Source organism: Nyctibius grandis, chromosome 1, assembly GCF_013368605.1.
Source record: "Nyctibius grandis isolate bNycGra1 chromosome 1, bNycGra1.pri, whole genome shotgun sequence".
Taxonomy (NCBI): Eukaryota; Metazoa; Chordata; class Aves; order Nyctibiiformes; family Nyctibiidae; genus Nyctibius; species Nyctibius grandis.
The window spans coordinates 48,932,378-48,958,060 of record NC_090658.1 but is presented as its reverse complement, the minus strand read 5'-3'; the positions used below and the strand labels follow the sequence as shown (position 1 = coordinate 48,958,060).

The following is a 25,683-nucleotide window of genomic DNA, read 5'->3' as shown; positions in this document are numbered from 1 at the left end:
TCTTGTGCTCGTCAAGCAATAAGACTTCTGCTGATTTTTTTAGTTCTTTATGAATATCGTTTTATTAAATCACAGAATAGTTGAGATTGGCAGTGTCCTCTGGATATTCTCTAGTCCAATCCCTCTACTCAAAGCAAGGTCAGCTTGAGTAGATTGCTCAGGACCACGTCCAGCTGGGCTTTGAATATCTCCAACGATGGAGAGTCCGCAGCCTCTCTGGGCAGCCTCTTCTAGTGTTTGATCACCATCACAGTTATAAAAGAATTTTTTTTGTTACATTTAAATTAAATTTCCTGTATTTCGGTTTGTGCCCATTGCCTCTTTTCCTGTCAGTGGACATCATTGAGAAGAGTCTGACTCCTTTTTCTTTGTTTTCCCCAATTTGGATATTTATAGACATCAATAAGATCCTCCCTGAGCCTCCTCTTCTGCAGGCTGAGCAGTCCCAGTTCTCTCACCCTTTTGTTATTGTGGCAAATGCTCCAGTCTCTTAATCATATTCATGGCCTTTTGCTAGACCCACCCCGGTATGTCCATGTCTCTCTTGTTTGAGGAGCCCAGAGCTGGACCTGGAACTCCAGATATGTCTCACGAGTGTGAAGGAGAGGGGAAGGATCACCTCCCTTGACCTGCTGGCAATACTCTTCCTAATGCAGCCCAGGAGACTGTTGGCTTTCTTTGCTGCAATGGCACATTGCTGCCTCATGCTGAGCTTAGTGTCCATCAGAAATCCCAGGCCCTTGCCACAAAGTTGCTTTCCAGCTGGTTGGCCTCAATCCTGTGCTGGTGCAGGGGGTTGATCTTCCCCAGGTGCAGGAGTTTTGCATTTGTCTTTTTTGAGAACTTCAAGAGATTCCTGCCAGCCGGTTTCTCCAGCCTATTGAGGTCCCTCTGAATGGCAGCACAACCCTCTGGTGTATCAGCCACTACTCCCAATTTTGTATCATCTGCAAACTTGCTAAAATTGTTCTCTGTCCCAGCATCCTGGTCATTAATGAAGAGGTTAAACAATACTGGCTGTAGTATTGAGCTCTGGGGCATCCACTAGTGACTGGCTTCCAGCTGGATTTTTGCTGCTGATCACAACTCTTTGAGACTGGCAGTTCAGCTGCTTTTCAACACACTCACTGTTCATTTATCTAACCCATTCTTCATCAGTTTGTCTATGAGAATGTAATCAGAGACAGTGTCCAAAGCCTTGCTAAAATTAAGATAAACACTATCTGCTGCTCTCTGCTTATCCGCTGAGCAAATAATCTCATCATAGAAGGCTGCAGGCTTGGCCAAGCATGATTTCCTCCTCATAAATCCATGCTGACTACTCTAAATCACCTCCTTGTCCTTCATATGTTTTGAAATAGCTTCTAAGAGGATTTGCTTCATCACCTTCCCAGGAACTGAGGTAAGGCTGACTGGCTTGTTATTTGGCTCCTCCTTGCCCTTCTTGAAGACAGAAGTTTTGCTTTCTTCTACTGCAGGAAATGATAGGATTAGTACTCCTGGTAGCAAGATGGGTGCACTGCATCCTGGAATCTCTGTTCTGCAAATGTGGATCGAATCACTAGGGGACAACAGTGAAAGGATAGACAGATCTGGGAAGCCGTTGCCAGAACAGCTTAGCATTTTGCATGCTGTTTGTTTTGAATACATTCATGAGGATGACACGTGTCATATCATCAGGCTCTGAATACCCCAATAAATAATAGTCCCTTTAATTAGACCCCCAAAATGAAGGGAAGTTATTAATACTCGTTGACCTTCTAATGTCCTGTCATCTGAAGCAAAGATAAATCATTTGTCAGTGAAGGTATTACATAAAAAAACCATATAATTCTAGGATTAAAATGAAGATATGTAAATGAAGCACCACTCTATGACATTTAAGACAGTAAAACTCACAAGAAATAGGCAAAGTTGTGGTATAAAGCTGGCTTTTATGAAAGCCTAGAGGAAATATTCATTTGACTAAAATGAGGTAATGCAAAGGGTCCTTACCAGCTGGCTCCCAAGGCCTCCTGGACAGCATAGCATGACCCTCAGCCTTTTTGCTCAACAGGGCCATAAGTCTGTGTTCTCACATGTGACTTTTTAGCAACTAGGATCATGGGCAAAGTAATGCCCAATTCACTTGTACAAGATTTTCTAAACTTAAAAAAGAACATAAATCAGCTGCTTCATGAGGCTGCCTACACTGTAGAATTCCTGTGAAACTCTTCATCCTCCACTGCTTTGTACACCTCAGTAAATGTCAATGCTTCCCAGCAGGCTGCTCAGAGGTATAAAGCAGCCTTCGTAAGCTCTTGACAACTTTAGATATACATTCACTGCTAGGGATTTTTTCCCTTTTAAAATACAAGAAGAGTAACTTGGGATGTCTTTTGACTACATTATTTTTAACCTGGCAATGCTCTATTCTGACATGCTATCCCTTTCCCACTCTTTCTTCATGAAAACTGAGGCAAGTGTGCTTTTCTTGTCAGTTCTTAACATGGCTGTGCCTGTGTGGTAAATTTCTAATGATTCATTTAGTCTTCAGTTGCTTTAAAGAGTTAGACATGGGCTTTTCACATTATAGCATTTTAACACCTATTGGGCTTTAATAGGTTTAGTTTGTAGATGATAAACTATATGTGTATATAACAAAAATATAAACCAAAAAGGCAGAAGAGTAGAGGCCAAAAAAGAAAGTGTAGGCACAGAGCAGTAACAATAACAGAAGAGGACGAGGGGTATGCAGAGTCAGGTATCAGATTAATTGGGGACCAGGCTGGTTGCCAGATACTACATTAGTGAGTATTGCTCAGAGATTTCCCTTTCACTCTTTTCTTGGCTGATTGAAGTGGTCATCCATCAGGTATTTGAATCCAACCCATGCCATCAAAACCGCTTCTATTCCTGCCATTCTTTAGGGGAAAAAAAGTGTCTGTAGCTCTCCCATGTCCGTGAAACAACACTGTACATTCTTGCAGCAGTCAAAATTTGATGGGCCAGTGGGCAGTTTCATTAGATGATGTGGAAATAAATTAAGCACTCAAAGGAAAATCAATTTTTTTTTCATTCTGCCTGGTAATTAATGTCAGAATACTTAGGTATTTTTCTTAGAGGCACTCTGGCATGGACCCAGGACATAGCCACCATTTAATACTTTTTAAAAGAATATTTTGGCAAAAAATTTGGATTAGTATATTTTACTTAGGCATTTTAGGGTGCTACTCAGTAACTGTCATTTTGGGGAACTCTAGAATAGGAGAATTTCAAAGAAAGATGAGTATTTATATAAAATATGAAAGAACCTAGATTTAGTGAATGGGTATGTATGTGCAAATGCATGTATGTGGACACAAGACATATTACTAAGTGGTTTGAGCTGAGAATTGAAAGTTTCGCTGAAATGCTACACACTAAATTCTGCAGCTTCAAGCTACTTTAGGAGAATGAGAAAGTAAAATCTCTCAGAAAGAGATTCTGTCAAGCTGAGTGAAAAGCCACCATGCATCGGTAGTGGGATTGTAAGAAAAAAGGACAGATTCAGCAGCAGATGCTCCCATGACTCCCAGTCTTGTGTAAAAGATATTGCTAGTAGAGTTACGTAACTGAATGTTCGTTAGAAGTACAAATAGCACAGAGTTTCTTCCTACCAGCTGGACTAACAAAGTGGCTTTAAGCGAAGTCAGAAAGCATAGAGGAACCAGAATATTCCAGTAGCAGGTGGAGATTCAGTCTTTTTCCCAATCCATTTCAAGCTGTTCCAGCCCAATTCCCTTCCTTCTGTAAACCCTACCAGTTTTTCACTCGTGTTCAAAATGTTAGGTGTTCATGGTTATCCCTTCTTACGTAGACTAACATTTTTTTTGGAGAGGATAAAGTAGCACATGAGTTTAGAGCTGCAGTAGTAACTAACTACAGTTCCTGCCTTGCTGTGATTTTGAAATTGCTTCTCTGGTGTTTCCCAACAAGACTGCTGTGTCAGATGTCAGAATTTGTCATATTGTTTATGGCTTTTTGATTTGGTAGGTGAGAGGAGAGCCTGACTTTGGTTTTGGTTTTGTGTTTTCCTGGTGTTTTTTCAAAACTGTTTTTTGTTATGTATTACTTTATAACAATTCCCCACAGTTTTCTCCTTCCTCAGTTTTCCTCCCTGTAGAATGGGCTTTGGATTAGATAATTTTTTAGTTTGGTATCATCCCCAGGAGAATAAAGATGTGCTGGCTTCTTTGAGGTAAGTGGAAAATAAGCTGAATTTGCATTGCCCCTTCTGAATGAAAAACAAGCTTATTCCCTGAATAAACAAAGGCACAAGTTTAATTTGGACTACAAAATTGGAAATAAATTAGTTCTAAATCAAATTCACCTTGGCTAGTTTTATTCTCTCACTGTTTGTTCTTTAGGTATGAACAACCTAAGTGTGATAATGGTGCCAGAGCTCACCCAACCAAAACAAAGGATTTGTACAAAGGACGCCAGCTTCAAGGTCAGTGAAATAGATAAATTTGGTTTCATGCATTCCAATGCTTTGTTTATTCAATGCAATAAATTAGAAAGCAATTTCTTACCCTACATCAAAACAGTGTACCTTTTAGATATCGCTATGTTGATTTGCCACTGACTGAAGTCTTTGACTTTGGAACAGTGTATGTAAATATGGGTCCTGGGTTGTTGTCAGAGAAAGTAAGGCTCATTTTTCTCAGTAGTTTAAAGGCAGTCACATTTACTTACTGGAATTCCTCCTTGCTGTTGACATACCAGAGAAGTCAGCAAATGTGTCCAGAATAACTTGGCCCATACTTTGTAATCCATGTTCTAGTAAAATTCATGGGAAATTGCCCTCTATCTTCAAATCAGTCTAAAAAATGCATCATGTACTTACTTTATTCCAAGAGTACCCTTGTCAGTTTATCTCAGAATAGTATTATTTTATTTGTCTCTGTTGTAGGAACAAACCTTGGTGTTTATTAGGTTGTTCATTTTTTCACACTTTTTATAAGCGTGTGAGAGGTCTTATCTCCGGGTAATTGAGCTACACAGAAGTCAGTAGACCTGCTTCATTTTTGACGTGGCCTTTTAATATGTTTGAATAATGTGAGGTGTAGCAGGTTTAGTGATATTGCACGTTATGAGGGAATTGTGGATCACTGTCAGCTATTGTAAAGAACCAGAAATAAGCAAATAATGTGGGCAGATTTTTTGTGTTATGAAAAATATTTCAGTTTATCCACCCAGAGAAATATCTAGACAATAATTCTGAACTAAATGTGCCCATCAGTGTTGAAATGCATATTGAATGAAGCACACATTAATACTGTCATGAAACAAATTTAATTAGAAGGTATAATAAAAAAAAGTAAGAAATATAAATGATATGTTATTATACCATATATAATTATACGTTGTGTTCTACATAGAAAGACGTCAATCACAGGATTACCTGTAAGCTGTCCACTTCCTGTGGCTGTAAAAATGGCAAGTGTGACCCAAAAACATATCTAGCTAGGTATGATGTGACAGACAGACAGGAACAGGACAGACAAGGCAGACAAGGAAACTTTCATGCTGTTTTAGATAGCCCTATTATTTTTTTCTGGATTTTATCTAGCACCGTGGGTACAATTCTGGTCATCTGCGTTCAGGAAAATGGATACACAGGAGAAGTTAGCTAGCACTAATGTATCAGGGAAAGCAGCTGGTTTCCAAGAGATTGGCAGCTAGCATTTTCTTCATTTAGACAAACAAGATGAGGTCCAGAGGCAATATTGTTCCTTCATGAGGAAGAGAAATTGTTTTCCTCCATGACATTTTTGGCACAAGAAAAATAGGTATGAACTACCCTGAATGAATTTCACCTGAAAGCTGTAAGTGGTTTCCAACTATTAAAGCAGTGAGGCAACAGCAGTCTAAAGGACTAGTAATGGGGCAGAAAATCTGGATAGTTTTTTGGGTAGATCTTGATTACTTTATGAAAGAGACAGTGGAAGACAGGGTTGAATGAGTGAGGTACTTACTCCGCATTATGGCTTATCACTTAAGATACAGAACATATATATATGGCAAGAGATGAAAAGCTGATTTACACTAAAAATTCACCTTGGAGCATGAATTTCACAGCTCTTACCAAATTGTCTCAATTTCTCTTCCTTCACAAAAAAGGGATGGAGCATACCTGACTTGCAGTTTTGCTGTTTAGCTGCTCACAGAGTTCAGCAAGAACTATATGTGCCACATAAATCCTCAGATATGTGAAACTTAGTGGTAAATACACCTCTTTTGACAGTCAGACTGATGTTTATCCATCATTTCATCAGTCAGTACTTGCTTACTGAAGCTACTGCTGTTGTAACTTCAGGGAAGTTAGCAGGTATTTCAGGGATAATTTAGCACACATTTTACAAACCTTATTCCATGAAAGCCAATGGAAAGTTGGCCATCTTCAACAATTTATTTCAAACAGCACTTACATAGTTACAGACTTGGATAATGACTTGATTTCTTGTGTGGTTTTTCTGAGTGAAAAGAACTGGCACTCAGAAGAGAGTATAGCAGAGCGGAAGCTGAAGAAATAAGTTTTGCACTGAAAGATATCACTTGCTGGTCACTCCTACCTTTTGCTAGAATTTTTGAAGAAGCATTTGCTAGCTGGAATCTTAAAGGGAGGATGGGCAGGTGATGGGTTTTAAGTTTTCTATTTCTTTTCCAAACTGGTAGTGCTTTTTTAGAGTACAGTAATAAAGATTTATTCAAAGTCAAGATACTTTGCCAGTGGAACAATTAACAAGAACTTTCCATGCTGTAAACTCCTACCTGATAAATCCATTTTCATGAAGTTAGGCAGCGGTCTTTTGATTTTGTCTTTCTACTTTACGGTATTTTGCATTATGTGAGCTTTAGTCTAAAAACCCACAGGAGCAATGTGAACTCGTATCTATCATAAATTATTATGTATGACATGGATTTGCTCTCCCATATCTTACATTGCTTAGTCTTTGACTTTCAAATGCTTTATTTTATTTTAAAATAAGACAAATACCAGAATTTCCTAACATTTCATAGATACTTATGGGTTAGCTAGAAAAACCTTTCTCTTCTACTCTGCAGCAGCATGGAGTAAGTACGTGCTTATAGAAGTAACAGGGGGAAGAGGTTACTTCACAGTTGCAGTTGTGTTAGGGTGTTTATTTTTCTTTCCCTCTCTTAAGGCTTTCTCTTTTCTCTCTCTTAAATAGTCTATTAAATGCTCAAATTTCTCTCTTACCATACAAACATTGCATCAAGTAAAAATGACGAGCTTACATAGTTTTTGAAAAAAGGAGGTTGAAAGAGGATCTTGCACAGGTGTGGCTACTTGTTAACATGTAACAGGTAAAATTGCACAAATGGCTAATATGAATCAACTTTCAATAGAAATGAACCACTGTTGCTCAGAGTTTCTCTATTGTAAGCAGTGTTGCAAAGGCATGTTTGGATTCGTGTTGTCTAAATTTAAACACAGCATCTGGTTGCTGAGTAGTGCCAGGACTGAATAAAAAATGTAGGTTAATTGTGTACTTACTTTCAAGGGATAATACGTTTTTGAATGGATGGGTTTGCTTGATTTGCAACTTATACCCACAAAAATGCAGTAGCCCTGGGTGAAACCACTGTGACTGCCTTCTGTGTGAAACCAGGAAGATTTTAAAACAATTACTTTATTACTATGAATGGTCTTAAACAGGATAAACCCCACTGGTACGTCCTCAGGTGGGTTAAACTGGCGTAGTTCTGCAGCTATGCTGATTTATACCACCTGAAAATTTTAATTTGTTACATGTTAAGCCAAATATTTTTAGCAATAATTTGCAAATAAATCAAGATGCAGTTTTTGGCAAACACTGATATCTTGTTAAGGAAAAATTGTAGAAGGTAAGGGCCCCTTGGATTCTATGGCAAAATTCCCACTGATACAGACCAAGCTAAGAATATATCCTCATATCCTAAGGGTAACTTAATATAAAGAACCTGAAATTGAAGGTTAATCTAACGTTTGTAAGAATGACCCAAGCCACCTGTATCTGTTGGATTGGACTGGTAGTTATATAATAATAATTCTTCCCATTAAGTTTCTAGTCCTTTTTTTAAAGCCAAAGCATTTTTCTGAGGTTACTTGTGGTTTTGATCCTTCTCAGAAACTAGTTATTCTGAAATAATGAAAATGAACCCAAAAAGGATCCTAGAGAATGTCACATACTGGGGAAACAGAAGGGTGTTTTCCTTTTCTCACAGTCAGGGTTTTCAAACATTCGTATTTTGACCTTTTGTTCTCCTCTGTGTTATACAGTAAGATGGAAGCCCTATGATGAACAGCATATTCTGTAAAGAGTCTTGAACGGTTTTTTTCAGACTTTTGGATAACCGGTGTGTTAAACAGAAATTCAGTTTTCTACACGAGTTGGTCAAGAGCATTTAAAAGGGTATAGCATGAAGGCTGGTTAGCTAAACCTATAATATGATGGAATGAGGTGTAGGTGCCCCTGTATTTTCCTAAAATCATGAGTGGCAATAGGTCAAATTCATCTGAGCTGAAGAAATATCAGTTCCTGGAACTGTATTTTTTCAGGCTGGATCTATGGGTGAAGGTATTTTCAAGCATTATATGTATTCACTAGTTTTTAATAATCAGTAAAATATTTTTCAGCACTCACCCTTAATAGATGTATATTTATTAATAAATTATAAATGCACTACTGTACTGATATATTAAGTACATTAAAAACATACCCAAATATAAAAATTAAAAAAGGATGAAATAAACACAATTTTAATTTTTTAAATTTATTTATTAATAGCACAAAAAATCTGTTTGTTCCTGCACTCCAGTTGATTGTCTTGTGCCCCCCTTGGGGTATGTGCACCCCACTTTGGAGACCAGTGCCTTAGACAATGGATAAGCTACCTGTTCATGAAGCCACTCTTGCTTCTTCTCTAAGCAACCTGGAAGAAAGGGACTTGCATATGTAAGAGAGCAAGACATGATAGCATATTGAGACAGTGCCAGACCAGTCAGCTAATTTGCCTCAAGGGCAAATCTTTTTCTTACTTAAAAAGTACTCATCGAATGCAAGAAGTCTCTGTTTTAGGCTTCGCTGTGTCAGGGATGGATAAACTTTGGATAATCCTTTATATAGTTTAAGATTTTTGTATTCTTAGTTAACCTGGGAATTTATCTGTTTTTCCTGTAATATAATTTTTATTACCAAGACCTGAAATTTGAAAAGTGACTGGAAAAATTTGAAAAGTGTTATGGTTAATGTGATTTTGCTCAAACAACATTTTGTACTCAGATGTTCCCTTATTTTCTGTGAAGCAAAAACAAAAAAAGAAATCCAAACGAGTAAAAGCCACACAAACTTGAGAGAGGGACACAATGTCAACCTGGATTTTCAGACTTTATTGGGTTTCTATGGTTTTGTGGCTTTAAGTCAGACCATTAATTTTGTTTACATTTCATTTTGGTTGGTTGAAGTTTCTTCTTTTCTTTAGCACAGTATGTTTTTTGAAGTTCCTATAGTTGTGATACTTTGTCTCATACAAAAGGATAATTTGGGAGGGGAAACTGCAGTTTGGAAATGACAGTGCCTTAGAAACTGTAACAGTAATACAATCTGCTGACAGGGATGAACATGCAGATTCAGTAAGTCCATCTACTAAAAGTCCTGAATGTCTCCCTTTTCTGTTTTCTCAAAATAACATAGCTCTTCACTGCTGAGTATTTCCTTTTCCTGAGATGCTTATCTCAATTAACCCGGCTGGAATCCAGTAGAATGCATCAATTTAATTAAATTGATTAAATGTAATTTAGATTAATGTAGATATCTACTAGTGAAATGAGATCAGCATTGCACTGTTATTTTTTTCCTTCCTGGCAATCCTGCAGCTCTCTTAAAAGCCTCACTTGAGATGCTTCTCATTAAAATTTTCGAGACTACGACATTTCTCTAAAAAGATGAGTATTTTGGGTTTTTGTTAGCACTAAGTTAATAAGCATCTGAAAGGTTTCCATTTTTAATGTCTAGAGTTTATTCAGTGGCACAAGAAGGATCCAAATTAGAAAAACTGGCATCTTTGCTTGGCCTCTATGAGACAGATTTCTAATTCTCAGTTTGGACAAGAGTATAGACCACTGCCCCTTCCTCCCCGCAACCCAAATCCCTTCCATCCAGGGAAATACTTAATTGAAATGTCTTGATGCATGTCCCTTGTATAGTCAATCAACTTAAAACCAAAAAAAATCTCTTAAAACTCTTCCTTAAATATGGTTGTGTTGAACTACAGGTTGTTTTCTGATTTCAGAGCCTACTATTGACTCTGTTCTCAGCTGTTGTTTTGTCCTATGGATCTTCATAAGCTTAGTTTAACCTTGGCATTCTCCTGAAAATCATGCATGAGAGCTCAATAACTCAATTGTTTATTTCACATTTGTGTTATTTAAGAGAAACTAAAGATGTCTGCATGCCCAATTTTCTTCCTATTGTAATAGCTTTATTTGCTGTGTTTCTGATGGGATAAGTTCAGCACTGACCTGAACAGTTTATATTTTGTAGAGCAAAACTCATGGTTTAAGTTATGGGCGAATTATGTGTGGATAAGTACAGTTTGCTTTTGGTTGTTGGCAGTGCATCTTCTTTTTCCAAAGTTCAAGAGAAATAATTGGAAATGCTTAAACCACAATGATGCGAGACCCGCAGCCAAACAGCCATCATATAAAGTGTCTTACTTCAAAGGCATCTTTAAAAAAAGAGAAAGTGATAGAGGCTTAACTGCTTTTCCTTTTGAGGTATGTTCCATTATACTTCTACAGTTGCTCCGCTTTTGACCATGAGCACATCAGATTTCATAATGTAACAGACTATTTCTCAGCTAAAACACTGAGGTACCACCACTGGTCTACCTCATCTTGCTTACTGTAGTTTCACACAGTTCTTTGTTTCCTCTGTGTCATCCAGTACCAGCACTGAGTAGAAAATAATCTTACCTTACTACACATTCTTAAATGTTTGAATGACTAAAACTTTGCTTCTTTTTCAAGGTATCAGTTAAGTAATTGAATATTTCTATCCTAATGCAGATTATATACATATGCCTGCTTTCCCATGAGCTTCAAATTGTTAGGTCAGTTGGCATGTAACTTTTTCCACTGAACTGTGATTTAAAAGGATTATATTTTTATGATGTAATCAGCTTTTTGGCTGCATGAGCTAATATTTAAAATATCCCTTTCTGCTACTGAATCTTAAAGCTCCGAGTTGTCAAACAACCATTTGAAGTTGCTGACTGTTTTGAATAAGCCTATAACTATCGTCCTGAGCCTTATACTGCTTTATTTACCAAGAGATACTTGGCAAAAAGACTCTTAGTGGAGCAGACCTGCCTGGTTAGGTGTTTGAACTATGACAAGGAAATGTTGGTGCAAGGCAGTTATGGAGCTGCACGAAGAATCCCAGCTTTCCAGCCCTCTGCTATCCTGAGCAGCTGTGTGCCTTTCCAATACTGCAGGTTTCATGTAGGTTAGTGACGGCTCGGTGAAGGGCCCTTTCCACATGTTACAGTCCACCACAATTAACCTGTGCTGGCAGTGGCGGCGGTGGCTGACAGTGGCGGTGGGGGATGCTGACCAGGCGAAGATGTGAGTGTCAAAGAGGAGACCTGAGTCTCTGCAGTGCTGTGAGGTTAATGCAACGCCAGCAAACTTGGAGGGTGGGGAGAGGGGGATGCACGCAGCACACAGACCGGTGTTGCGCACACTGGCTCAGTCAGGGTGCCCACACTGTCACACAAGAGGTTGTCTGAGTACTGAGTAGTGGTGGCCTGGGGAGGACATAGGGCTAAGGTAGTACTTCTCTCTACTACATGGGTCTACTGGTCAAGCCTCCGTACAAAGAGGGAGGCCTGCAGCAGTAAGTCCTGTGTTTCCTGAGGCCACTACCATGGCTTCAGAGCAGCTGAACCTCCAAAGAGGACTCCGTCTCTTCAACCTGCAACAGTTTGCTTGGGCCTTTGGATTTAGTGCTTCAATATTATTACCCTGTTGTTTGGCTACATGATTATATTTTAGTCTCCCAGTGGGCAGGTTTGCTCCAGAGGAAGGAAGGCCTGCCAGTTATTTTTCAAGATTCTGCAGATCACATTTATTTCCTGCACACACTCTTCTGTCCATCTCCCCATCCTGTCTTTAATTACTAATGATCTGGCCACAGTTCTTCATATTGCTTTATTTTTGCCTCAATTTGTAGTCATTTCTTAACAAAACAATATTTCCCCCCCAACCTAGAGCAGAAACACTAATATCTAAACAAAAAAAAATGCTCAAGCACATAACTTAAGAGCTGCTGCACCTTCCAGTTAAGTGTTAATTTGTCTAAAAAAATTACAGTGAAAGCACTTGAGCTACTCGTAAAGCACCAGTGAAAGACACAGCTGTGTCACAGCTAGCAAAAGAGAAAAGCTGGCTAATTAAAGGTGATCCTACTGGCTCAGCAATAGCATTTCATTCATTGCACTATTTAATATCAACCTATAATTTTATGTTTATTTTAAAAGGCTATATTAAGACTAATAAACACTGACTTCATTTGCTTCTCAGCATTAAAAAAAGTGCTGGAGGCTATGCCAAAGAATATAAATTCTATTTCTCACCTCACTTGTTGCTGTCCTCCTTTTCCAGCCAAATCCCTTGTTAAGTACAGCAGCCTTGCCTGCTGTGCTGCTCTGTGCCATTGGCTCGTGCTCTCAGCGGGAGCTGAGAAAGTCCCTGCAGTGGGACACCTTCAGGGGACACATGCCCAGAAAGGCATGTTCTCCTGTGCCTGACTGGCTTCCCAGGAGGCTGTCACCCAGCAGCTGTACAGTCACTGTCTCTGCACCAGCACTCTCCAAATGGGTTTCTGGTTGTGTCTTTCTTTCTTTGGGCCAAAGAAAGATTAAGTGAGAGAATCCTTTCCCCCAGAAATGCCTTTTTCTAAGCCCAAGTGCACAGAAAAGTTCCACTGACCCTCATGAAGCTGTCTTGGTTTACAATCATCGATGATGTAAATATGTGGACAAATGCTGCCCTCCGCACTTAATGATTTTGCCATTGATTCTGATAAAGATGGACCGTTTTATTCCATCTTTACTAGGGAAATGATTATTTTGGCGTGAATGTATACATATATACATATATATACACATATATTTGTTTTCCCCTCAGTGAGAAGTAATAAACTAAGTGAAGCCTGTTCTACCATAAAACTTCAGTAAAGCTGAAAAAAGACATTTCAGAAAGATATTTTAATTCCTACCTTTAATATTTAATCGATACTTTTAATCCATAATTTAATACATACAGTGTTCTAAATCCAGCAATGAAAAAGCTTTGGATGAACACATGTTTTTCTTTTAAAAAACAGAACAACATCTTGGATAACAATATCATTTTCGTGAGCATTATTAACTCATGGATCTGATTTAGAGAGGGTTAATTTTTTTTTTTGGTCTTTTACTGAAAAGTTTCTAACCACTCTATAAATCTGTGCTTATATTTAGCAGTTCTCTACTTCCACATGGTGTAATTTTGCTTGGATATCTCTGAACTGCTTATAAGAAGGAGCCCACCCATTAACAATGATCAAAACAGTGAACTTCCTGCCTAAAAGCAAATGCTGTCTTGCAAGTCAGTCTTTGGACAGACTTTGTAATGCCATGACAGATTAGCCTGTAACAAGAAGATATAATACACAGCCCTCCTGGATGAAACTCAGAGTGCATTACTAGTCAAATCACACTTGGCAGAGTAGGAAAATCTATCATAGGCTTGTAGTCGTCACACCAAAGAAGGGGAAAAAGTCCTCAAGGCTTTCATTCTTACCCATTCAAGCAAATCATCATTTTTGTAGTATCTAAAAGTAGAATAGAGACTTTGATGTATAAATATTCAATGAGTTCAGATCCTTATGCTAGAGTTAAGTCTCCGTGTTCCATTGGTATCTGTTTTACGTTGAATCTCTTTCTGGAAGTGCCTGTCTCCATTGACTGTAGAGGGAGCAAGTATGACTAACATCAGTAGTTGAATATATTTTCATAGCTCAAGTTAAATGACGTAATTCCCACCTTACTTGAACAGATCCTGAAAATGAACAGCTGTTGTATTCCACAAGCAGTGAGATACAGCCTGGCTTTGTCTCTGCTGTGGTCAATGGAACTCCGCTGATACGGGATCATGCAGCAACATTTTTTCTTGCACTGTTCCACTCTGAAGTGCTTTTAGCAGGGAAATAAGTCTGACAATACTAATAGGGTATGAGAGCATCTGTTTGAAAAACGGCATTTTTTCAGATACTCCTTTATCGCACTTAAGACAAGTATTTGGAATATTACCTACACTGGGGATATCAGGTCAGGGGGAGGGGGAGAGGAATGACTAATGGCCCCCCTGAAACCAATTTAGTCTAACAAAATCTTAAATTTCATTCTCCTTAAACTAGCACTTCATGTAGCCTGCTCGGCCCTGCTTACTGACGACAAGCCCTGAGCCTCTGTGCATAGACTAATACTCTGTACTTCAAGAGATTTCTGTTGGTCAGCATTCAGATACTCAGCACCTTTAAGCACATAGCATTTAGCTCTCCCTGGGGATAAACAGAGCTGCTCTAGAACTGAGAGCTGTGAGCCCTTCCTTTCTACTGAACATTACATTTACTCTCCTTTTATCTCTACTCTTTTTTTCTAATACCAAAAAGAAGGAATTTAATGTAACACGTTTTAATGCAGAGATTAGCCTAATCAATAAATCTGAAAGAAAGTGTGAAACAGTGTATGTTAAACAGCTTTGTTAGCAAGGGCCCTGTGGAAGATATATGTGAGTATTAAGAAAAATCAAGATACTTATTGTCTTTTAAAAGAAGTCTGAAGTTTACAATGAAAATACCTCAGAACCTTTTTAAACATCTGCTTGTATGTACATGACTATGGATACTGAGGTATTGTCTGTGCCCAGTATAAAATCCTAGCATAAGCAGAGTGAAACTTTGATTGCACTGGAATCTGAAAGGGATTAAAATATTTGCCCTCATTGAACAAACTTTAATGCTGTATTCTTAAAGATACTAAGCCTCAAGAAATGCATTTAAAAAAATCTTGAAATAATTTCTGGTACAGTGAAGAGATGAGAGAGGTATATCATAACTTGGGGCAACTGGATTGCAGCTCTTGGGTGGGGAGTAGAAAAAACAACACAAGAAGAAGGGAAAACTGATGTAGAATAAGCTCAGTGTTTTCTGCCAGAATGCCTGCAATCATTATCATCTCACAATCTGAAAGATGGCAGGAAAAACTCATATGACTGAACAGAAAAGGTGAAAACCTTTTAGTCTGCCAGGGCTATAATCATAATGAAAAAATGACACCTGAACCTTATCATGACAGTGAGTGGGAGTCACATAATAAGACGCTGTTTCTGCTATGACGCATGGTATGGGGCTTCTCCTTTTTCATCTGATAGAGTATAAACTGACTAAAAAAATGCCATTGATTTGTAAGGCTGTTCCCTGCAAAATGGATATCTTACTTTGTTGTGTGTTCATACTTGGATACAAGTTCTCCTTGATTATCTGGCAGAAACAGCTCTTATGTTTAATCTGTGGACAGGGAAGAATAAATATTTTCATTTCTGAATGAACTTATATCTGCAGCTATATTTTCAGGAGGGAACAACAATGGTTATGCATTTATTCTTTGCATTTAATCACTTGGAGAAGTGTTCCAGTTTTCAAATAAAATGAGCACTTTGTTCCCAGTGAGTTCAGCAGGATTTTCAGTTCCCAGCAACTTTGAAAATACCCTGTACTGATAATGAACCACTCTAGTAATTTTTGTTTTGTATCAAACAGTGACTTTTTGAAATCCAGGCAGAGTTATGAGGTTAGGGCTTGTGAAAAATTAAGCCAGTGCAAGACTTCCCACTTCCTAACATGTTCAGTAAGTTAATGTATAATACAGAAATAACAGCAGTTTTGGCTGCTAAGTAATGACTGAAAGTGTCAAGCAGTGAGTTTAGCTCACTTGTCAAGGAAAATGAACAAGAAGTCGTCAAAATTGTTTATACTCTGATCTCACATCAGTAGGTATATTTTTCTGAAGAAAATATTTAGATTTTAGCCTGATGCACTAATCTTTCTGTTCACTTAGTTTTGAGAAAAAGGCTGTCTCTGACAATCAGAGATTATATTTGGTGCTCATGTTTTCTAGATACTAGCATGGCTTACCTGGGAAGACCAGTGACACTGGTCAGCAGTGTAAGAGACAAAATCAGTGTTGCATGCTCTCATTGAGGTGGATTTTATTTTAGAAAGCAAAATATCAGTATTAAGCAGAGTTTCCAGCTGAGGCTCAAAGGTAATGCCAGGTTATGTCCTAGTCACATGTGATCAAAGACATGATTGACTATACATGCTATGACTTGGTAAGGAAGTGCTACAAGCCTTGGTGCAGCCACAGCTAGAGGATGGCATACCTCCTACCATTAATATGGAGAACCTGCAACCAGAGATGAGCTTGGGAAGTCTCCGTGCTTAGTATAGTTAATTGTTTGTATCACAATAGTTTATAGTTTTATAGTCTGGGATCCCAGTGTTCTGGGCATTGTGCAAACACGGAATAACAAGAAGATGCCTGGAAAATTTGCAGTCTAGCTGATTGCAAAGCCACTTGGACAATGGGTGGACAGATGCCATCAACTGAAGAGGGAGTGAAAGTTCCTGCCAATTCCTCAAAGTGCTTTAGTCTGCCAACATGTGTCACCTCTGTTTCACACTGGCTGATCTTAAGCCAGCTGGCTTTCCGCCAGGTCCTTTTTTGCACCAGGTATTTAGACAGCAGAGAATGTGTTTCTCTGGGCTCAGTGTAGAGATGCAGAACAAATATTCTTGTTCACAAAGATGACAGTGTATACAAGACTATCATCATCTCCATGGTTTTCAAATACATATTATTCCTTGGGTTCAATACAACTTGTAGGCCTCCACAACTGAGAGCCCTCGAGGAGGAGATGAAATTACTCTATACAAACATCCGGGAATTCTTTCAAAGGATTCAGAATGCTTCACAAGATTCAGAAATTTGCTTCTTTATAGCTCAGCAGGAGTGCTACTGTTCATAGATTCCTGATGTTAGTATATGGCAAAAATCCATGAATAATTTTGGGAAATAAATTATTCACAAATTTTGCCCTTTATGCTTGTGAAGTTCTTGAATTTGTTTGCTATCTAGAAATGTCTTCTGGTAAAGCCTCTTGCTCTGTAAGTCATCCACAAGCAATTTATTGTAAATATTCCTAAAATACAATTCGTGACCTGCTGAACCCTAATCCTGCAAATGCTTACCCACATTCTTCTTGTGATTAGTCCCATTAAAATCAAAGGAACCTTTACATGTGGTTGTAAAGTTAAGCCCAGGCATAAGTGTTTGTAGGACGAAGGTTTAGGTTGGTTCCATGACCCTTGTTATTCTATGTGCTATGTAGTCTCTGATTGCTAAATGAGATACAGGCACTCAGAACGTGTGGAAAGTTAGGGTTTTTCAGTCCCAGGGTACTACTCCAATTCCCTAACTGGAAAGTTACAGAATCCATCCTTATGAGTCTGAATTTTGGGTTCTTTGAGTACATAATCCAGATTTGCTGGTAGAGACCCAACTTGAAATTAACTTTGGAACACAGTTAAATGCAAAGCAAAGGTTATTGAATCAAATTCACTTAAGAATCACAGTGAATATGCATTGGCTTTTTTTATGGCTTGTTCATCACTACAGACCCTTCTGTGCTGTGAACTTTATAATGGGGAAAAGTTCCGATAAGAGTTCCTAGGTTTCGTAGCCATCCACAGTTACAACAGAAAATGTTTACTACAGCTGGGCAGATTTGTTCACAGAAAATAAACCTGGAGTTTGAAAAATTTAGCTAACACTCTGGAGGGAAAAGCAAAATCTACGCATAGCTATTAACTGGCATGTTCAACTATGTGGTTAGCTGTATTATATATACTATATATCTGGTGGTGAAAAGAACATACTGCATTTTGGATTTAACACGTAAATTGCAGTTGGCATTCAGTTCTCCAGTCTCGCTTGCCATTATTCCTGTGTCTTTCATTTTCTACATTTCAAGCAGGAAGGCATCATAGAAAGCTCCGTTAGTTGTGTATGTATGTATATATGTGCACATCTAAATAATCACCAGTGACTAAAAAGAGTTACTTCTTCATGTATGCTGGAGATTTCCATCCTCTTAATTTCAGTTCAGAGAAGTAATATTTAAATGGTCATGAAACAAGATCTCTGAACCACTGAAAAGAGAAGATTCCTGATTTTCCATTAAGATATGTAGCACATATTTCTACCCTTGGAAATTTTTCAATATATCTGGTACTTGATCCGTTAGGCTTTGAATGCAGAAAGTCAATTTTAGGTTATTTAGAGAAATATTTTATTAGTTAGAATTTTTATCTCCCTCTGAGATCTGTATAGCTGAATTCACAGTATCAAAGGAAGAGCTGGAAGGATACAAAGAATATTCCTAATAAAATGTTTTAAAACTCTCTAAAATATTTATACAAGAGAGGTTTGGATTCTTTTTTTCCCCAAATAACATATGCTTGTACAGAGTTTGTGAAGGTGCATTGGAGTATAGTTTCTACTGGTGTTTGTTTGGGGTGATGTGCGCTTGTAATTTCACCATGCAGGAATGATGTTTCTGATTTATGCAGATTAAAAGCTTTTATATGATAGCTTACATAGCCCTAAATTTAAATCTATGTTTATACTAACATGAACATGTGTACACACAGAGATTCTCTTATGACTCTCAACTCACCCTCCTCTGAAAGAGTCTTAAACAGGTTCTACTTATGAATATATTGAAGTCAGCTCAACAAAGTTTTCTCATGTATTGAATTGAACTGAACCCATTCTGTGAGCTGTATCCTATTTCTGCTGTTTGTAACAGTAATGAACTGTTGCGACATACTTCAGAGAAATAAATTACAATTTTCCTTAGCCTAACTCAGGTTGACTGTACTATTCAAATTTAACAAATCAGTAGTTTTGCTATCAGAATTTTAAAATTTGTTGTGTCATTTTATTAAGAGTAAGAAAAATAAGTAAATAAATATTATGTCAGTACTCCCTTTAACCTTAGTTAATATCATCCAGATGATTATAAAGATAACTGCTTGAAAGTAGCTTTGTAATTGACGTAGTAAATAGTAGTTTATTGGTATGCTACGCAGTTACTTGCTCTAAAGAAGAATTTTATTTTATTTAATCTGTAAAACTATGGTTCAAATTCTGCTTCTAATTCATTGCTTTGAATTGAAAATAATCTCACTGTAACCAGTTCTGTTGGGGTTTAAAGTGGTACAAATGACATTGATAACCAGGATAGTATACCTACCGCACCCTACAAAGAGCTCAGTATAAAGTAGAGAACTCTGATATTTTCACTAGTATTTTTATTGCTTTTTATTTCACAGACGGGAAGAAACCCCAAAGAAGTTATGGATGCCCCCTCCCTGGAAGTGTTCAAGGCCAGGCTGGATAGGGCTTTGAGCAACCTGATCTAGTGGAAAGGTGTCCCTGCCTGTGTCAGGGCGGGGTTGGAACTAGATGATCTTTAAGGTCCCTTCCAACCCAAAACATACTATGATTCTATGAAATAAGTGAAGTTCAGTAGCAATGGTTGTTAGAATGTTTCAAGGAGTGTCAGTGTTGCAATCCAGATATCTCTCACAAATACTGACTTTTCCTGGAGAGTGATGCTGGGACCTGTAGTGTAGATGTCATGTCTTCTGCTCACCAAACATCTAAGTGGGGATTTGTTCCTCTGCTTTTGCTCTCCTGCTCCAGAGCGAGGCAGCTCAGACAATGGACTATGGAGGGGCTGCAGGAGGTGAGGCTGGGGTGACATTAGCTGCGTGCACCCTTGTGCTGAGATGAATTGGGACAATCAACTCCTTCCACATGTGGCAGAGGCCAGCTTGCTCAGGCGTGAGTCTGGGCTGGGGGTGAGATGTGACGAATGAGCTCTTTGTATCTTCTCCTGTCAGTGAGACCTAACAGGAGTTTTGAAGTATTCACCTACGAGAAGTGGCATGAACTGCTCTGGCCAGCCCACCTTTCCTGTAAGCACATGTATGTGCCTGCATTATTTGCCTAGAGGTTGTTGTGTGACACATTCCTCTGGGGGAGAAGAGTTACTCTATGCTGTCTTGGTGAGCTCAACAGCCTCAGGCCATGTTGGGTTCACTGCACATATGATGTGACTCCTTGACTGTATCCACACTCTCCATTTATCAATGATTTCCATGCATCTTAAAGTTACTGAGTGGTAGGTTACCATGTACAGAACTAGAAATGGCTACATTTTTTACACCTTTGTATCTGCTCTGCATACTGATGTTTCGGGTTTCTCATGCAGACCTGTTAACAAATTGGAGTCTACTTAAGCATGAGAGAAAATTTAACTTTCAAGCCCTTACAACTGTGTACCATCATCTTTTCTCTTAGAAAAGCAGGAAGATTACTTCTGAAAAAATATAATTGATGCATCGTATGCTGTATATATGTCAAAGGACTACTTTCTGTGTACAGCATGAGGGTTTTTTTTGCCCTGGCAAAGCAGGACACTTCGTTAATTAAGAACTTCTGGTAAATATCCAACCCTTAACCATTCTGTGATTCTGTGATCTCTCTTCCTCCTTAATCGTTTAGGGGAATCCAAGTTTTCCTATCTGCTTGTGCAAAGCATGCTTCAGAGTAATTAGAACACCATCTGGGCTGTAGAGGTTGGGATTATCTACACTATGTAAACAGCACCTACAGAAAGTTCATGCTCTAGATGTCATTGAAATTGCCATATCAAATTGAACCAAAGTAATGGATAAAAATAATTAATATTAGATACAGAATCCCAATGTCAGATTCTGAAAGGAAGTGTGTTGCTCTGACTGAATTTAGTCTGGTTCCTACTGAATCAAAGGAAGCTAGTCGCTCTTATAAAAAGAATGACTTTATTTCCTGAATTACTTTAAATTTTACTACTTTTTTATGGAACTCCGATGCTTTCCTATTGCGAGCACAGCTAAGTTTATTTTTTTGCAAACACTAAATTGCCAATCTGTTATGAGCTGTTTGAAATAATGTTCTCTGTTTTGACTGTCCACTTTCTTTGACACAATACTGATTCCATCCTTTGTCTGCTGTGTTTGTTTTTTCCTTGTTCTTGCTTCTTGATTAAAAAAATCAAGGCAAATAGAGCCACAACATCTGTGTCTCACATGTTTACATGCCCATTTCATTAATTCCATGAGCTGTGCAGGATTTATGTATAGCATTTTGTTCACTATATGTGTTTGTTCACTATATATGCCCGGGGCTTGGATGGGTGGACTCTTCAATGGGTTAAAAACTGGCTGGGTGGCCAAGCCCAGAGAGTGGTGGTGAATAGGGCAAAGTCCAACTGGTGGCCGGTCACTAGCGGTGTTCCCCAGGGCTCAGTTCTGGGGCCGGTGCTGTTCAATATCTTTATAGATGATCTAGACGTAGGGATTGAGTGCACCCTCAGCAAATTTGCAGATGACACCAAGCTGGTTGGGAGTGTCAATCTGCTGGAGGGTGGGAAGGCCCTACAGAGGGATTTGGACAGGTTAGATAGATGGGCTGAGACCAACAGTATGAGGTTCAACAAGAACAAGTGCCGGGTCTTACACTTTGGCCACAACAACCCCATGCAGCTCTACAGGCTGGGGAAAGAGTGGTTAGAAAGCGGCCTGGCAGAAAGAGACCTGGGCGTGCTGATCGACAGCCGGCTAAACATGAGCCAGCAGTGTGCCCAGGTGGCCAAGAAGGCCAATGGCATCCTGGCCTCTATTAGGAATAGTGTAGCCAGCCGGTCTAGGGAAGTGACCGTCCCTCTGTACTCGGCACTGGTGAGGCCGCACCTTGAATACTGTGTCCAGTTCTGGGCCCCGCACTTCAAGAAAGATGTTGAGGTGCTGGAGAGAGTCCAGAGGAGGGCAACCAAGCTGGTGAAGGGTCTGGAGGGTATGACCTACGAGGAACGGCTGAGGGAGCTAGGGTTGTTTAGCCTGGAGAAGAGGAGTCTCCGAGGTGACCTTATTGCAGTCTACAACTACCTGAAGGGAGGTTGTAGTGAAGTGGGAGTTGGCCTCTTCTCCCGGGCAACTAGCGATAGGACAAGAGGACACAGCGTCAAGCTTCGCCAGGGAAGGTTCAGGTTGGACTTAGGAAGAATTTCTTTTCAGAAAGGGTTATTAGACATTGGAATGGGCTGCCCAGGGAGGTGGTGGAGTCACCATCTCTGGATGTGTTTAAGAAAAGACTGGACATGGCACTTAGTGCCATGTTCTAGTCGACAGGGTGGTGTCAGGGCAACGGTTGGACTCGATGATCCCTGAGGTCTCTTCCAACCTGGTTGATTCTGTTTGTCAATAGGAAAAGTTTAATCCAATAGGGATTACAATAATCATGCATTTGAAGTTCCTGTAAAAAGTTGATTTCTTAAGACAGGTATTTTGACCCCTGTATTAACAGGGTGCACAGTTTTCTTGGAGCCAAGCTCGTGGTTCAAGGCATGCATCACACAACCTTATTGCAAACTTGGCAACTGAATCAAGGAAGGAGATTAATGTGCAGTGCGGTGGCTGGACACGTAAGGTCCAGGAATCAGGCTTTAATTTACAGCTCCCTGTATGGCTTGATAAAAAAGAGGGCACACTGCTGTGGTGCTGGCATTTCCGATATTTAGAAAAATAGGGCTCACTGTTCATTGCGAGTTGTTTTTACTTTTGAAGTTCATTAATTTTCTTGACATAGGCAGGTGGCTTAGTGAAACTGGGGTTATTTGGGAAAGCAGGACTCTTCTGGGAGAGTAAAAACTGGATGGTTTATTCTACAGTGAAACCTTGTTTTGTCAAATTCTTCTGCTGCTTGAGCTTTAAGCTTGGAGACCTAGCTAAGCATTCGGGTGAATGCTTTGTTGTGCTAGCTCTTGTTCATATCTGGCTGTGGGGTATGTTGCGGGCAGGCTTCACTCGATAGTCACTTCATGTGGAAGGCTGGCGGGGGGAAGGAGGAATGTGAACAGATACACACTGCTCTGATTCTTTACAATCCATCCAAGGAAAGTCACCCTGGGAAGCAGGTCAGAAAACTCTGGTTTATGTGAGAGGAGAGGCATGCATTTCTTATCATAAAACTATTACCTGAATGAGTCTATTAAATGTGGACTCCTCATTTCAAATCAAACCTGGTCTTCTGGAGGGAGGGTGAAAAAAACCCACATTAGACCCACTGGATCTCACTCTACCTGTAATGTTATGCCATTTTCTTAATTCAGGAAGATATGGCTGATATACAGAAAGTGAGCTCATTTTGGGGTACAGTGAACATCTTAATGCTGAAGTTTTCCCTCCTTCTTCCAAGAATTTCAGAAATTGTTCAACTGTGCAGAAAGAGAAGGGTACCTTGTATGCCTTTTATCTCAGCACTCATAAGTGGGCCCATGTCCAGTCCTAATACTGAGGAATACATTTATTTTTTTGAATAATTTATTTACAAATTCATTTTATAATAAAGTAAGGATTCATACCCTGTGCATAGGCTCAATACAAGTTTCCCCTCACAGGTTTGTTTTCTCTCTCAGTTGTTTAGCTTCAGCACTTTCCATTAGTAACATTTGTAATTTTGAAACAAATAAGGAATTGATTTGGTTAATTTGCTTGTAACCAAACCAAAATTTGAACTCCTTTCTCAACAGCAAAAGATTCATTCCCCAACCCCTCTACCCCACAGCTGCTGCCTTTGTGGTTTATCTCTGTTTACAGATAAACTAGAATGCTGTAACACAGGACAGATAAAGTGAGGACATTCTATACTCATTATATTTTCAGTAGAGACTACAGATAAATGCCTGTCATAAAGAAGAGCAATTAATTCTTAAAACATGCTTTGATAGTTATATTTTGGCAGCCATATTCTTTTGCAGTTTTTTTCCTGGTAACCATTTCAAAACAAATCAGTGGTATTAATGGAATCTCTCAAATACTTGACAGATGAAACGTGACCCTTTTCACGCAGAAAAAAAAGAAAACGGAAAAACTAAAGGTCAATAAAAAATTATTGTAAAACTTGAATTTCGAACTCCCATCCTCTCCCTTCGTCCTGATAGATGTTTCTGTCTTTATACATCCATGAAATTCATAGATCATATTGATTCTTCTCCAGCAGATCGCAGGCATCAGAATAACCCAAGATACACTTAATATTACAGACAATCCTAGGTGCTTTACTAAGTCATGTCATTAAGCATAAAGTTTGGTGATGTTTTTGAAGGTACTGTGTGAGAACCCTGATTTCCCTTTCCGTTTAAAATTTAGACAATTGAATGGAACCTTTTTCATGAAAAGAAAAAAGGCGACTGAAATGAAGCTTATACTCTGTGTTGTGAATGGAAATATAACTATCAAATTGAGATAGAACCACTGAAGCACCCTATGTTTTTTGTTGCCCCTATGAATGATCTTTCCTTTTATTTTGCTCTTTCCCATGATGTCTGAATGTTTGATTCCCTCCAGCTCCCCTGTTTTTTCCACTGTGCTCTGAATTCAACTTTATCCCACTGGAAGTTGTATTGTCTACCTTCTTCATGTCTCCTAAGTGAAACATTTATTTTGAATAATAGACAAGTTAAATACTCAATTTTAAATAGAAGGGATTTAAAGTTAGAAAATAAAATCCAACAGACTTAATGAGTTCCTATATCAAACAACAGGCTTCTCTTGTGTATATGCACTGCTGAAAAAAATTTAAACAGTGGCTTATGGTATGGCAGAATGATAAAGTGCTGCTTAAGCATCGGTTCCCACAACTCTGTTATTTGGTAAGGCAGAAAGCCTTGAGTCCAAAACATGCAAGGCAAAAAACTTATTTACTTAGAATTTGACTCTTCAGTGTGCAAAGTGCAGTGGCCTTGATCCAGCAAAGCACTGAAGCCCATACTTTCTTTAAGCTCATGAATTCATTTGATCTAGTGATAGCACTCTGTTTGTTGACCTACTTGCCAGGCTTTTTGGAAGATGTTGGTTGCATTTCTCTACACTATGCAGTATTAAGCCCCAACTTAAAGAACATGCTGTCCAGTCTGACACTATTGTTATTTTTCTGAAGAAAATGTTTAATGTAGCAATAGAAATGGTTTCTGACACTCTCTTTCTTCTGAAGAGTTTGCTTACAACAAAAGGAACCCTTCTGTAGACACACAACAGCTCGATGATTAGAGCACTCAGCTGAAGAGGAAAGGACCTAGGTTCAAATCCCTGATCGAAACCAGACAGAGCAGGGAATTGAACCTGACTCTCTAGTGTCAGAGATAGGGTACTCCACTGGGATAACAGCAAGCCAGGTTTCAGCTCCCTGCTCTGTCTGGTTTGGATCAGGGAGTTGAACCTCTGTCTCCCCCATCTCAGCTGTGTGCCCTCATCACCAAGCGATTTGGTCAAGATGGGATGGGGTGTTTTGTTCTTAAAAAAAAAAAAAAAAAAAAGGAAAAGAAAATAAAAGCTCATTCTGAACCAGAGTAAAATCTAAATTAACCAATCCTGACACTTC

At 38.9% G+C, this 25,683-nt stretch overlaps 1 protein-coding gene across 4 annotated transcripts in view; it reads left to right on the top strand.

The window, feature by feature from the left end:
- The window catches only part of SMOC2 (SPARC related modular calcium binding 2), a 154,974-nt gene that overhangs the window by 108,394 nt on the left and 20,897 nt on the right, over nt 1–25,683 (top strand). For all 4 annotated transcript variants that reach the window (XM_068399671.1, XM_068399662.1, XM_068399654.1 and 1 more), the window contains exon 9: nt 4,389–4,471. In XM_068399671.1, the coding sequence (XP_068255772.1) occupies nt 4,389–4,471 (83 nt within the window). The remainder of the gene's footprint in view (nt 1–4,388; nt 4,472–25,683) is intronic.